This window comes from Spinacia oleracea, chromosome 1, assembly GCF_020520425.1.
Source record: "Spinacia oleracea cultivar Varoflay chromosome 1, BTI_SOV_V1, whole genome shotgun sequence".
NCBI lineage: Eukaryota > Viridiplantae > Streptophyta > Magnoliopsida > Caryophyllales > Amaranthaceae > Spinacia > Spinacia oleracea.
In genome coordinates this window covers 84,558,320-84,574,695 of record NC_079487.1, presented here as the reverse complement: position 1 = coordinate 84,574,695, position 16,376 = coordinate 84,558,320, and the positions used below count along the sequence as shown (strand labels likewise).

Genomic DNA, 16,376 nt, shown 5'->3' with positions numbered 1-16,376 from the left:
GAATTACTAATTTACCCTTAATATTTTCATTTTGTAGCGTAGATCGTGCGCTGTTGGATTTAGTTCCTTTGGACGATTAAGATCGCTTCTCATTCTTCTCATTATAAGGATCTTCAAGTGCAATCAGATAAATAAACTTTTCTTATTTTTTTTATAAAATAATGGATCCATGTGAACCCCTCGTGGTCCACATGGGTCCGTCTGTCCATGGGTGATAAAGTACGGAATAATGAACAACACCACCTACGTTGACCTACAGTATACTCGATATCTATCTCTCTCTATGGGTGATCATTCTTCCATGTCGTCAAAAGCAAACAACGTTAACGAAGCCTCATCTGATGCTTTTGACAACACCGTAAGGGTTTTAATTGATGTTGACGACAACGACGATGAAGCTGAAAACTTTGTGCTAGCTGCACAGTTGGTGCAATCAAGTGTATTGCCTTGGGTGTTGCATACGGCAATGGAGCTCGATCTCTTTGGCATCATTGCAAGAGCTGGCCGTCAGTTATCCGCAACAGAGATTTCGGCTCAGCTGCCAACAACAACGAACAACCATGACGCACTTTTGATGCTGGATCGTATACTCCGACTCCTTGCCAATTACTCCGTCATCAGCCGCACTATGTGCTCCACCAGTGCAAATGCTGAATCCGAAAGGCGCTACGGACTAAGCCGGCTTACCAAGTTCTTTCATCCTGATCAACAAGGGGCTAGCCTTGGCCCTCTTCTCGCCTTGTTTTTGGACAAAGTCGTACAAGATAGCTGGTTAGTTTTTTTTGTTTTTTTGTTTTGTTTTCGGTTAGTATTTCGTTTTTAACTTGACGCATATATTCCGTCAAAAAGAAAGCAGACGCATATATGATATATTCCGTCTAAACAAATTTCACGCATTTCTTTTATAGAAACGTCTGTGTTATAAGCAATTTCACGCATTTCTTTTAAATGATGTACAGTCAACATAATTTACGCATTTAATAAATAAATAAAAAAGATAAATTCTTTATCATGTTGCCCCTAATTAATCATATCCAAACAATTTTATTCTCGCTATTTTCACCTAATATGCATCTATAATTATCAAATTTAACTCTCATTCTCTCAATCAATTAATTATCTCCTAAATATTCCAACTGAAAATTCCATCCTAATGCAATCTCGATTATCAACACATTAATAGATTTTTTTTTCAAGGTTTGATTGTTAATGTATACACTTCTATGTTGATCTTTGTGTTACAAAAGCATGTTCTTTTTCTTCCCTTTATATATTCATTTTAATTTAATTTAATTTTTTTTATTTCCAACTTATTCTTAGCTAGTGACCTAGTGTACTTAATTTGTATCAGTCAAACACGTTCTATTATCTAAATCGTTGTGTTCTTGTTATTCCTTTTGTATGTTCATTATGAATCAATTAGTTGTTCTTTTTAATTTTCCAGCTTTATCAATGTTCTTTGGGTTAATGAATCATGTTGTCTTACTTATCTCTTTGTGTTCTTTTGTTTCTGCAATGGCTGCTCAGCAGCTCAACCATGAAAGGAAATTTAAATTTGCTTTTTATTTATTTATTTTCTTATTTTTGACATAAGATAACATTATAGGAGAGTGAGTGTAGAGCAGTAGTATATTGTTGCTCCTACGATATTAGGCTTTGTGTTAAACTTTTTATCTAAAATATATATTTATATTCAAATATGGCCCAAAAGAAAATTTGTGGGATTTGTTTTATTTGAATTAGGGTATCATTTAGGGAAGGTGCAGCTCTACATGCACCTGTGTCCACCTTCCACTAATTGCCGCCTAAAAATTAGATCAATTTGTTGGTACTAACTAAACTAGTGTAAACCATAACCAAAAGTAATAAAATCGTAACTAATTGAATAGCAAAATAGTTAAGGTATAAACACAAATAGTTAAAGTTATGAGTCGAATAGTTATTATTTTTTAACAAACTTATTATTAATTAAAACTCAAAATATCTTAACTAATCAGTTTCATTGTTTAACTAATTGGTTCGGTTGCATAACTAATCTGTTTCGTTGCTTAACTAATTGAATTTCAGACTTAACTAATTGATTTAGGTGGTTAATTAATTAGTTAAAGTGCATAACTAGTTGGTTTCAGTGCATAAAAGTGGTCTAACCGTTAGACCGTCTTTTCTAAAAGTTTGTATTTCTTTATCATATTGTCATACTTGTCAATCCTAATCGTTAATATTGGAGTACAAGTATAATTATCGAGTAGAAATATACTCACATTGTTAATGGTATGTGTAATTTTGCTTCTTCTTTCACCAAGTGTTTGTTCCATTTCACAAAGCAAATTTGTAAAGCAGTGGCTCACTCCTTTTGCCAAGGCCTATCTCATGTTTAAGAGGTTCTAGTATGTACGGAGGATTGTCCCGAGGAGGTACGGTTTCGCATTGTAGCTGACAAATCCCATGATTGAGTAATGAAAGCTATATTTTCTTGTAAAAAAAAACAAAAGGTCTTGCATGCACAATATGTACAATAAATTTATTGTACACTAATACTTCCTCCGTCTTTTAATACTTGCAATATTTGGACTTTTGCCACTATTCATATAATCTACTTTGACTATTCTTAGTGTTTTTATATAAGATAAAACATAGTCATGTGGGATCTTGCTAGATTCGTCTTAATGTGTATTTTCAAAATATCAACTTTTTATAATTTTTGCATAAAGAGAATTTAAGATATAAATGATCAAAGTTGTGCATTGGCATGCGTGAAACTAACAAACGTTGCGAGTATTAAAAGACGGAGGAAGTATAACTTTTACCCAATTTTCTCTAATTTTTATATTATTAAAAAATAAGTTGATAGATAAACATTTTAAAAAGTTAAATGAGTAGTCTTATATATTATTAGTAATTTTGAAGAAATATTTTTTATTAAAATGAAAAATTTTATCACTAAAAAATACGGAGTAGATAACTTTTACATATATAAGAATAATTTGTAAGCATTTTACGTTAACTTTAACTTCGATGTACAATATTTATCATACACCCTATGTAAATAAGAATTTGTAAAAAAAGAAAGAAACTCTCTTCCACCTATTTTAACGGCTTATATTCCCTTCTTTTTGTACTCGTGTAATTTTATTTTCTATGAATCGGTTCCGCATTAGGGCGTGTTCGGCAGTAGCGTTTGAAGTAGCGGGTAGCGTTTTGACCTAGTCAAGACGCTACTTGTAAAATTTGTGAGTGTTTGGCAAGGTAACGGTTTAGGTAGCGGTTAGCGGTAGAGGTAGCGTTTGGGTACACTAGTAGAAAAAACCCTTATTGCAGCGGGCTTTTAGACCCCTGTTGCAGCGTACATCGTATGCTGCAACTGGGGGGCCTGCAACAAGTCTGAACTTGTTGCAGCGTACAATGTTCGCTGCTAAAAGGGGTTTTTTGCAGCGTACATATGTATGTACGCTGCAACAAGTGCCAAAAAATTGGCAAAAATTTGGACTTGTTGCAGCGTACATATATATATGTACGCTGCAAAAGACTCAACTTTTTGCAGCGTACATTTATTTGTACGCTGCAACAAGTCTGAAATTTTGCGAATTTTTTTTCCCTTGTTGCAGCGTACAATATATATGTACGCTGCAACAAAGCACTTTTGGCGGGAAAATTCTAATTTTGTTTAGGGATACCTAGAGTGCCTTGCACCAAATATAGAAACCTGTCAAAACAATAATAGAATAACGCAACTGGAGTTTTGTATACTATATATCCCAAAACCAAAGTGCACATATTACATTTAAATATATGTTCCAATTTCAACATAAACATACATTTTAATATAAAATTTATTCTATAACAACTAAACCAACTCGATCAAGCGCGCTAAAGCCAATAATAAATACTTGCTGGTAAAAAACTTAGCCCATTGCTCACGAACCACATCAAATTCTTCGCATAAGGCGCAATCCTCGGAGTGTAGACCTTTACAAAAACAGAAATTTAAATTAAACATTAGATTAAATACAAATTAAATATCACATTTTAACATTCAAGAAACTAATGACAATGTCCTAATAGTCTAAAATGAGTCCTTAGGTTCTTTAGTTCAAAGTTGGGAGCGAAAATGTCATTTTAGCCTAAATATGACCTATAACGACCCAATGAGCCTATAGGTGCATAAATAGATTGGAACGAGTCTTAGATCGTTAAAATTATGCATATTAAACATGTAATAAGTTTTAAATGAGTCCTTAGGTTCTTTATTTTAAAGTTGGGAGCGAAAATGCCTTATTTTAGCCTAGATATGACCTATAACGATCAAACAATCATTAAATGGGTATAAGTAGATTAGAATAAGTCCTAGAAACTCAAAACTAAGCTTATTAATCATATAATAATTTAAAAATGAGTCCTTAGGTTCTTAAGTTCAAAGTTGGGAGCGAAAATGTCATTTTAGCCTAAATATGACCTAAAACGACACAATGAGCCTTAAATGGGCATAAATGGATTGGAATAAGTCCTAGAAAGATAAAACTAGAATATAAAACATTTAGTAGGTTTAAAATGAGTCCTTAGGTTCTTTAGTTCATAGTTGGGAGCGAAAATGTCATTTTAGCCTAAATTTGACCTACAACGACCTAATGAGCCTTAAAGGTGCATAAATAGATTGGAACGAGTCTTATAAAGTTAAAATTATGCATATTAAACATGTATTAAGTTTAAAATGAGTGCTTAGGTTCTTTATTTTAAAGTTAGGAGCGAAAATGCCTCATTTTAGCCTAAATATGACCTATAACTATCAAACAAGCATTAAATGTGCATAAATAGATTAGAATAAGTCTTAGAAACTTAAAACTAAGCATATTAATCATATAATAAGTTTAAAATGAGTCATTAGGTTCTTAAGTTCAAAGTTGGGAGCGAAAATGGCATTTTAGCCTAAATATGACCTATAACGACACAATGAGCCTTAAATATGCATAAATGGATTGGAATGAGTTCTAGAAAGTCAAAACTAAGCATATAAAACATTTAGTAAGTTTAAAATGAGTCCTTAGGTTCTTTAGTTCATAGTTTGGAGCGAAAATGTCATTTTAGCCTAAATATGTCCTATAACGACCAAACAAGCCTTAAATGTGTATAAGTAGTTAGAATAAGTCTTAGAAACTTAAAACTAAGCATATTAATCATGTAATAAGTTTAAAATAAGTCCTTAGGTTCTTTATTTTAAAGTTGGGATCGAAAATGCCTTATTTTATCCTAAATATGACCTATAACGATAAAACAAGCATTAAATGTGCATAAATAGATTAGAATAAGTCTTAGAAACTTAAAACTAAGCATATTTATCATATAATAAGTTTAAAATGAGTTATTAGGTTCTTAAGTTCAAAGTTGGGAGCGAAAATGTCATTTTAGCCTAAATATGACCTATAACGATAAAACAAGCATTAAATGTGCATAAATAGATTAGAATAAGTCTTAGAAACTTAAAACTAAGCATATTTATCATATAATAAGTTTAAAATGAGTCATTAGGTTCTTAAGTTCAAAGTTGGGAGCGAAAATGTCATTTTAGCCTAAATATGACCTATAACGACACAATGAGCCTTAAATGTGCATAAATGGATTGGAATGAGTCCTAGAAAGTTAAAAATAAGCATATAAAACATTTAGTAAGTTTAAAATGAGTCCTTAGGTTCTTTGGTTCATAGTTGGGAGCGAAAATGTCATTTTAGCCTAAATATGTCCTATAACGACCAAACAAGCCTTAAATGTGTATAAGTAGATTGGAATAAGTCTTGGAAACTTAAAACTAAACATACTAATCATGTAATAAGTTTAAAATAAGTCCTTAAGTTCTTTAGTTCAAAGTTGGGAGCGAAAATGTCATTTTATGCTAAATATGACCTATAACGACCCAATGAGCTTCAAATGTGCATAAATAGATTGGTATGAGTCTTAGAAAGTCAAAACTAAGCATATAAAACACTTAGTAAGTTTAAAATGAGTCCGTAGGTTTTTTTTTTCAAAATTTGGGAGCGAAAATGCTCATTTTAGCCTAAATATGACCTATAACGACCAAACAAGCCTTAAATGTGCATAAGTAGATTGAAATGAGTTTTCGAAACTTCAAACTAAGCATATTAACCATGTAATAAGAATAAAATGAGTACTTAGGTTCTTTAGTTCAAAGTTGGGGAGCGGAAATGTCATTTTAGCTCTAAATATGACCTATAACGACCCAATTATCCTTAAATGTGCTTACATAGATTGGAATGAGTTTTAGAATGTTAAAACTATGCACATTAATCATGTAATAAGAATAAAATGAGTCCTTAGGATCTTTAGTTCAAAGTTGGGAGCGAAAATGTCGTTTTAGCTCTAAATATGATCTATAACGATCCAATGAGCCTTAAATGTGCATAAATAGATTCAAATGAGTTTTAGAAAGTTAAAGCTATGCATATTAATCATGTAATAAGAATCAAATAGTCCTTAGGTTCTTTAGTTAAAAGTAAATACGACCTATAACGAATCAATGAGAATAAAATGAGTCCTATAACGAGGATACCTTTTTTGTACTGGGGGTATTGCTGTCATTCTCTCCCTTGACCCTGTCCACGTGAGTTGTCTCGGAAATCTGATTCGTTTTGGGCTGCTTGCTCTCCCGGTCTAAAGTAGGAATTTCTGGTGGTTCGGCTCTAGGGGTTACAGAACGGCCGGATGCTATAGTAGTAGTTGGGAATGCCTTTTCAGGAGGGACAACTGGAGTATAATTAGACGGTAGAAGATCATCCCAGTTTTCAAGCAGCTCTTTATAGACTTTTCTGAGTGTGACCTCAGTGAGACCTGTTACCTTACAAATTTCTGCCTGCGTCTTGCGTCTATCTTCTAGTTGACAGGCCAGATAAATAGCAGCAGCTGATATACTTATAGGGTTCCTACGCGTACAGAAACATTTGTTTATCACAACTTCTCCAATGTGAGTTGCAAGTTCCTACTCCATAATAAACTAGTAAGTCATATGATGTAGAAATGAGTCAAAACTAGGGAAATAAATTTCTCTGGAATGAAAACTTAATAATGTGATGGTTCTCAATCACATAGCCACCAAATAAATGACGAAAATGCAACAGAGGAGCACAATTCAAGGCAATTTTGACAAGCAACAAGCTTTCCCCATTTCTGATTATAATGCAACAGCCATGAGCCAACAGATGATTTAACAGCATTAAATATTGAAATAATGAAATGTGTTACTCAAGTCCATTGAACTAGCAAGATCAATGTTGAAAATCCTTCAATTATAAGAAGCAAAAGCAGGAAAGGAGCAAATATTACAATGTAAAGATGGTATCTCAGAAGTTTTATGATTCTTCATAATTTACTCTTATTAGCATATCAGCTGGGTGAAATGCCTACCAGTTTCCAAAAGTATACATATTATATCAGCCACCGATGCGTATTAGCAAATATCAGCAGGAGTTTTCAAGTACCAGAGCGGATTTATTAAGCTAGAGAAGGTTGCAAAATCTAGGCATATGTACAGCTATAGAATTTCTATTAATTGGTTGACTGAGTTGTAGAGCTTCACCCAGGATCTTGATATACTTTCCAATCTCTTTCTGAGGGAGGTTCGCCGCTATTGAGATTTCCTGTTACATGAAATAAGATACCCATTTACAGATGCCCTTAAAATCAAGTGTTCTTTTCTATCGCATATGCAACTTATCTTAAACCAATTCCCACTCAATTACTAGCAAATACAATGAGCATTTTCAGTTTTCAAAGAGTTCAAACTCGGAAATTGTTTAATTTTGCAATTTGCACTAGTAGTTTAGGCATAAAGATGAAGCAAAGGTGGTTACGGATGAGAAAAAAGCGCAATTTGCAAATGGCTTAGCATTCGGGACACAATCTAAGCAGAACAAGAACCCCAAAAGGAACAACATACTGTTAAGAAAAAAGTCAGCGTATCGTATTCAGTTTTAGAACTCGTAGGATTTCCATTTTCATTACTAGTTTCACAGGGAGAGGTGTGAAGTTGATTAGGAAAATAAATATGGATAACATGTGCAATTTCGCAAAGACAACCGCAATCAGAAATTCATAAATGGATCGTCTTTCAGAACTTAATTAATGGAGAACAAGAACAGAAAAGGCAATTGCAAAATGTTCACTATAGTTTTATACCAAGACAAACACTTCCAAGTCCCAACCAACCCCCAACATATCACATTAATTGAAGAACTGAACTCAGAATGTAACATAACATATTTCTCCAATGAGCCCCTTATAATAATCAGTGTAATACTGACGACTCCTCAGGTAAATTAAAACAAAATTCCAGTTATCAGGGACAAGAGATAAACCTGAAGGGTACGGGGCTCCTGGGCCTCACGAATAGCCTGAACAAGGCAAGCAGTAGCAAGAGCTTCAACACTACGATTCCTCAAACAAGTAGCAGAAGAACAATCCCTAAACAACTGGAAAGCATGATCAGAAATATCACGGTCCAACCCCAAAATAGAAGCCACATCAACAATCTGAAGATTCAAACTCAAATTCAGATTCATCAATCAATTAAACAAAGAAATTAACTACATGAACCATATGCATAAGTAAATCAACTAATTAAATTTATTACAAACCACATTTACCATAATATTTAAACAAAAAATCCAACAAAGTTTTCAATAATTGCATAAATTTAACAAATCAAACAAGATTATACCTCATTTGCGCTTGTTCTTTCCTCAAAATCAATCAATGAATTTCTTTTGCAGCAGATGGGAACCCCAACTCCAATCTTCTGAAACCTCCTTGACCTGCTAACTTTGGAACGAATTTGTCAGAATATTGAGCAATTGAAACACGGGAACATCCCCATGACTTCTAGGGTTTTATTTTCCGGTATAGGTGAGAGGAGAGAGAAAAAGAAGTGTGCGTGGTCGTCTGGGTATGCCCTCACGTCCGCCACTGAGTGTGGTGTTTGCCGGTCCGTAGAGGAGATCTGAGGGAAGAAGAAGAAGAAGGGGGAAGGTCAATTTGAGCAAGCTTTGAAAATTTTCAGATTGAAATAATTCTAAGTTCAGCTCTAGGGCGACTGACGAGGAGGCGAGAAAAGAGGACCCACCGGCGACTGGCGAGGAGGCGAGAACCACCGACGAGGAAGTTACATTGATTGCGACGCAGTAAAGCTGAGGGAAGAAGAAGGGAGTTGAGAGGTGGGAGTATGAAATTTTAGATCTAGAGTTTTTTTAATTAATTTGGTCTAAATTGAACTAAACCTGGTTGGGTTGTAGCGAAAGACTTTTACAATGTGTTATTGCAGGGGGCTTTAGGACGTACGCTGCAACAGTAACGGGCTATTGCAGGGGGCTTTTACAACGTACGCTGCAACAAACGTTTTTGCAGGGAACAATTAATTTGTACGCTGCAACAACCCTTTAAAGGGTTTGACCCGCGTTGACCAACTGCTTGTTGAAGCGTATTAATACATGTACGCTGCAACAAGGGGGCTGCAACAGGGGTTTTTTCTACTAGTGGTAGCTTTTATCAAACGTTAAAATTAGTAGCTTTTAAGGTAGCGGGTAGCTTTTGACAAATTTATAATAAAGTTTTAAAAAATATTCTACCTTTTATTTTATTTTAGAATATCAACCGCTACTTTTACCGAACACACATATCAGTTAGCCGCTACTTTGACAGCTAACCGTTACCCGCTACCATTCACCGCTACCCGCTACTCAAACCGCTACCCGCTACTCAACCGCTAACCGCTACCCGCTACCGCTAATTTTGCCGAACAAATATTAAAAAAGTTTAAGAGATTAGAATTAGAAAATAAAAATGAAATCCTTTTTTGTATAATTAATGCCGTGTCCCTAAACACGTTTCCAAATCTCGGAAAGATCGAGTTCTCGTGTCCCCAATTTTCCAAGTTGTCGTACCGGACACTCGAATTTGTACCTATACGCGAGTACGCGACACTTTTTTCCGAGTTCAGGTAACATAGACTATATATATGTCTTTATATCATAATTTTATTTGTTATTTAATTAGTTATGATTTTATTACTTTTAGTTATATTTTACAATAGTTTAATTAATACCTCATCCGTTCCTAAATAAATGTCCTATTTGGAAGAATGCGAGGGGATTAAAATAAAAATGAAAAGTGTGTAAGAAAAACAATGATTGAGAGTGTTTTTTTTGAGAAATGAATAAAATAGATAATCTCTCCGTTCCATATTTATAATCTCGTTTGACCAAAAACACAAGTTTTAAGAAAAATGTATATAGTACATGGAAAAGTGAAATAAGTACAAATGATGATTGAGTTGCATAACAAGTGGAATAAAGTACATTGAAAAGAGAAATATAGTACTTAGGGAAAAAGAATATAGTACTTGATTTTTTTTTTTTTTTTTTTGACAATAGCTACAACAAAACAAAACAAAACAACTTTAAAAAACAGAAAATCCAAAATTCCTACAAGAATTGGCCAAATTGTGAGCTTTCTGCACCTCATCCCTTGGAACCTTTAGAATTGTGCATTGACGGAAAGTGGATCCCAAGGTTTTGATATCTCCAATCGTACCCATAATCGAAATATCACTTACCTTTTCCTTACGAAGATACGAAACCAGAGCAGCCGAGTCCGTATTAATTCGAATTTGGTCAATCCGCCTATCTGCGGCCCAAGTTAGGGCTAGAAGACAAGCTTTCGCTTCTGCATGATCTGAAGAAACTGCTCGGCCATGTTGACCTGCCGACTCCTCCCCTTCTAACAAGAAGTTAGTAGTGACAGTCATTCCCCAACCTGCCTTTCCAGACTTCTTGTCCCAAGAACCATCCACTTGAACAACAAAGTTGTTATGGAACTCCTTTTCTCGCCCAATATGAACCATATTGTAACCCGGGGGCTCCTTTGGTCCATCAATAGATGTCTCCTCATTCCGCTCTCTAAAGGTACTCACTTCCTGTAGATGTCCATTCATTGCATTCAAAACCGCACCCGGATGTCCCCACTATCCTCTAAAGATTCTTGAATTCCTCATTTTCCTCAGACTCCAAAGCAATGCAATAAAGCTTTCGACGCGTCCCCCATTCCATCCATCCTCGCTATGATAAAGCAGGATATAGCTACGTACCCATTCTTTTAATGGCCACACTTCATTTTTGAAGGGGTCAACTCGCAGCGGACTACACATCCACTCAAGTATGCCACCGAACAAAACCTCAATACATGCTGTAAATCCTCCTCTCGTGAGCCACAATAGCTACATATTGTCTCACAATTCATGCCCCTCCTTGCCGAATTGACCCTCACCGCCAGGCCATCATAAAACACTTTCCACACAAAATACTTCCATTTGGGGAAAATGTTCATCCTCCATACCAAACGAAGAACTCGCAAATCATGATCATCTAAACATCGTGTGTCCCCCGAAACTTTATTGAACAAAAACTCATATCCTGAGCTTATCGAGAATCTACCTGATTTGATGTATTTCCAATATCTAAAATCCTCCACCTCCCCCTTCGGAATTTCCATGGCCAAGATGGACCAAGCATCTTTCTAAACAAACCTTTGTCGAATCAACTCTGGCTTCCATGAAGATGACTCACTCTCAATAAATTCACTCACCCGCCATTGTGAAGAAGGACCTATCGGTTGATTCGAACGAACCTCTGGTACTTTGCCTCCCACCCAAGCCATACTAGAAGCTAAAACTTTAGTTCCCTTACCTATTTTCCATGCCAACCCTTCCTTGAATTTACCATGAGTCTGATAAAGTCCCCTTCTTCCCCATGAGACTCCCACCCTATTCCCCTCTTTACTACCCAAAATATTATTCCCCTGGCCATCAAAGCTAGTAATTACCCTAGTTGCTAACAATTGCGGATTATTAATCAACCGTTGTACTTGTTTAAATAACATCGCATCATTTAACAAACCTGCCGCCCTAACACCCAGACCACCCTCCTTCTTTGGCCTTTGAACAATACCGCGTCCTACCCAGTGCACTCCTTTCTCACCCTTACCTGCCCATAGGAATTTCGTAACAAGAGAGTCTATTTTATTTGTCACTGCTGCTGTAGACACCTACTTTTGTCCCCATTCCCGAAAGGGAAGGTTAGATGATGAAAACGTAAATCTCCACTTGACAACGCATCTCCTATAAAATAACGAATCTCAATTCCCCTTTTCATTTCACCCGAAACCTGCTAAAAAAAGTAACTGCCTAATGGGTAGTTGTTAAAAGTGGCAAGTCATAAAAGATAGAAACCTGTCAGAATTAGGTGTTGCACTCCAACATAAATCCTAAATGAGATAGGAATTGCGAGAGAATCCTATTCCTAATATGATTCGAAAGTAAGAGTCACGTATTAATTAAAATCCTAACGAGCCTAGAGTTCGTAACGGGCCCAGACGCATCCCGTCACAAAGTTAATACGCACTAAAAGACTCAATTAAATCTCAAATACTCCGGATTCTAGGAATCCGAATCTGACTAAGAAAAACAGCCCAGATCCTATTTTCAACGCCTGGTTCTAGGCGCCGAAATCTTTCGCGCCCAGGCCTGGGCGCTGAAAATACCTGGTACGTGTTTTTTCCTAATTCCTCGTGGATTAGAGTTCTGCAATTCTATCTTTCCACGAACTATTTTCTATAAATAGGGCCTTAAGTTCGACGTGAAAAGGACAACACACAATTATTATTCTGAGTATTGACTCTAAACCCCTAAGCCTAAGCCTCACGCTGCAAAACTGATCACGCGTTCTGTCGCAATCGATCCATAAATCGAACAGAACGTATCCCGTCCCATAATTTGAGATTCGTTAAATAAAAGGAGAAATAGCAAAGTCAAAGTGGTTAGTTTTCTGAGAACCGTGACGCACCTCTCAAGGGTGCGTCGTAATGTGTCCCTTTTCCATGGTTTAATTGCTTTCCTCGCCCTTTTATGAACTGTTAAACTAACTAAATCTGATTGTTCGATCACGCTTAATAAATATGATATTTTTGGGAAATTGGATTATCATGCTAGGTCCCTTAAAGCAATCTAAATCAGGTAATCGCGTTCGATCTAGTACTATATGTTGCATATTGTTAAAATCAACTCAGATTAGTTTAATAGTTAACGCATGTCCCTTCAATTATTTATGCTGAGCTAGTAAGGATATCCTGCCTCTGGAGTTATCGAAGAGCGAGTACTCCTCTCGGTAGTTACAGTCCCCCGAACCCTCAATCTCTACCCTGCGGGTGTACGTTGAGCGATCCCCACCACCAGGGATCACAAGGGAACCTACGGCCGTCGTGGTCAAACATAATTGCACTCCCTTTATGTCACGATAACCGGGTTTTGTCAGTTTTTCTCATTGCCGTTAAAAACTGAATGGCGACTCCTATATTACTAGTCAATTGGGTGTAAACTCACAGGAAATCCAATTACACTTGATTTGACAAAAAGAAGCGTCACACCCACGAGGGACGAGGTCACGCATTAGCCTCGTGCTTTTTCGACCCCCTCCCAGCTGCAGGGACTTTTAAACATCTCATTACATGAGAAGCAACACTATGAAGAATCGATTGAATAAGAATAACCTTTGTTGCTTGTTAAAGATGTAGGGAAGACCAAGATAGTATCCTATTTTGGATTTTATCAATGAGAAACTGAAATTCTTCCTTCTTCCTTCTTCCTAGGTCAATTGGTGCTCCTAAATGGCATCCTAACCTTCCCACCTCCGCAATTGCTAAAACATTCCTAAGTTTCCTCTTTTGCTCCTCCTTCATATGAATCGAAAATTTAACATGGGATTTCCTCTCATTCAAACGCTGACCCGAAATTTTCCCAAAATCATGGATTATTTTCATTAGATTAAAGCACGAATCCTCATTTGCTCTAAAAAACAACATGGCATCGTCAGCAAAGAACAGATGATTTATCGCCGGAGCCCGCCTACAGAATTTTATCCCTTTGAAAAGCCCAATGCTTTCTCCCAACAGAAGCATACGAGAGAGAATATCCATGCAAAACAGGAATAGATAGGGGGATAGAGGGTCTCCTTGTCGAAGACCGCATTTAGGTTTAAACCCCTTTGAAGCTCTTCCATTAATAAGAACTTTATATGAAACCGTTGTGACACATTCCGAAATCAGACCTACCCACCAATCCGAAAACCCATAATTCTTTAACACCTTCAACAGAAACAACCAATTTACCCTATCATACGCCTTTGACATGTCTAGTTTAAGTACAACCATCTCTCTCCTTTTATTTGTGTTAATCGAATTTAACAGTTCATGGCTAAGCAAAATGTTATCTTCTATATTTCGACCTGGAATGAAGGCATGTTGATAATCCGAAATCAGAGAGGGGAGGACATTCTTCAGCCTTTTGACCATGCACTTAGAAACACATTTATAAATCGTATTACATAATCCGATCGGTCGAAAGTGCGAAGCTACCTCTGGAGTAGCGACTTTCGGGATCATAACCAACAACGCTTGCTTCCATTCTTTTAAGATGTGTCCTGTTAAAAAGAAACTTCTCACTCCTTCAATCACTTTATCCCCCACTTCGCCCCAGAACTGATGGAAAAATTCAGCAATCATTCCATCTGGTCCTGGGGATTTGTCCTTCCCAATTGCAAACATTGCCTCCCTAATCTCTTCATCTGTTATTGGAGCATCTAATCTTCCTGACTCTACTGAAGAGATTTTCGGGCAATGAAGTTGTCTTAATATCAAATCAATTTCTCCCCCTTGAGTTGGAAAGTCAGGTGGAGTATAGACATCCAAAAGAGAGTCCAGAATCACCTTCGAAACTCCCTCTTGTCCTTCAACCCATTCATCCTCTCCATTCTTAATAGTGTAGATTTCATTTCTAATCTTCCTACTTTTTTTTTTGGCAAGTAAGTGAGCAATATATTAATAGAACTCCAAGGATACACCCTAGCTTGGAAGGCAAGACACCTCCAAGAAAAAAGAACAGACATCAGCCTGAAAGTAACCTAATACATCACACCTAGGAGAAACAAAGCAGAATTACAAGGAAGAAAACCAATCCCTATCTGATTGCTTTACACTTTTACTTATTAGGTTATGAATTCTACATTTCACATCAGATTGAACTCTTTGAACTGTGGTCTGAAAGGTAGGCACTGTCATATCCCAAACAGCTGTATTCCTGGCTCTCCAAATGTGGTAAACCAAAGCAGCCATAGTAGTATAGGCCACCTTCCTTCTGAAGTCCCCTTTGCAGGATCTTCTTATCCAGATCATAATCTGTCCCATGTCAGATTTGGTACAATGCAACCCCAACCAATGCAACAGGGTAGAAGCACAACTAGCACTAAAAGTGCAATCACAAAAGAGATGTTTTACAGTTTCATCATTGTTGCCACACACAGGGCAAAGTTGATCACACCCAATGCCCATTTTGTGAAGTCTTGTTCTTGTCTTGAGTCTGTCATGGCTTGCAAGCCACAGAATGAATCTGTGTTTGGGAACAGTGAGTCTATTCCACACAAATTTACACCATCCCACCTTAGGGAGCTCACTAGACATACCTACATACATTTTCTTGATGGAATACCCAGGGGCATTTAGCCATTGAGTAGACTGCAAGGAGCTAGTGAAGGTATTCTTAACTAAACATACATACTTCACCACCCAACTGGAAGCAGCAGGTGCAGTGAAAGCAATCCAGGATTTATCAATTCATTCACCACCAAAATGACATGGTCCCCACTTGTTACTTATTAAAATATCTACCCAACCCCACTTACTTTATTATTTTAATTCATTCAGTTCTTTTTCTTAATACGCGTGCCCGGCCAAGTGTATCTCTTAAATAAATACGGAGGGAGTATGAATTAAGAGGCCATTTTTTCTGACCATTTTAAAACAATTATACGTAGTATGTTTTATTGAATACTACCTCCGTTTCAGAAAGATCTTTCTAGTTATTATTTGCACAAAAATTAAGATAAAAGTAGAAAAGTTAGTTGAATATAATAAATATGGATAAAATAAGATAAATGTGTAAAAATATAGATGGGTGTAAAAAAAATGAATAAAATAAGATAAAGTGAATATAAAATGGTAAATATTATGGGGTAAGAATGGTAAGGTAGTAAATTTTCATGTCCAAAAATAGAATAAAACAAAATGTAAAACACATTATAAAAAGGACAATGAAAATCACAAAGATCTTTTTGAAATGGAGATAGTATTACTATTCTTCGTGGCGCGATCTGAAGTAGGATCATACTGAGTACATTGACTTATTGCATTATTACTGAGAGCGCCACGTCATATCACACGAACTTTCTTAGAAATGTTTTATTAGTATGAATAATTTTATCGTCGATCTCTGT

At 36.2% G+C, this 16,376-nt stretch overlaps 1 protein-coding gene and 1 pseudogene across 1 annotated transcript; one reads left to right on the top strand and one right to left on the bottom strand.

Annotated features, from left to right (window-relative positions):
- The first annotated feature begins 229 nt into the window (after positions 1-229).
- On the top strand, positions 230-1,541 carry LOC110778083 (cathecol O-methyltransferase 1-like). The gene is made up of 2 exons (XM_056834267.1): positions 230-771; positions 1,445-1,541. Exons 1-2 carry the CDS (start codon positions 230-232, stop codon positions 1,539-1,541), a joined length of 639 nt encoding a protein of 212 aa, XP_056690245.1.
- Positions 1,542-3,724: 2,183 nt separating this feature from the next.
- On the bottom strand, positions 3,725-10,990 carry LOC130465490 (plant-specific TFIIB-related protein 1-like; annotated as a pseudogene).
- Positions 10,991-16,376: the final 5,386 nt, after the last annotated feature.

Coding starts and splice junctions, on each gene's coding strand:
- LOC110778083 (XM_056834267.1), top strand. CDS start 230: ATGAACAACACCACCTACGTTGACCTACAGTATACTCGATATCTATCT. Junction 772..1,444: donor AAAGTCGTACAAGATAGCTG/GTTAGTTTTTTT, acceptor TTAATTTTCCAG/CTTTATCAATGTTCTTTGGG.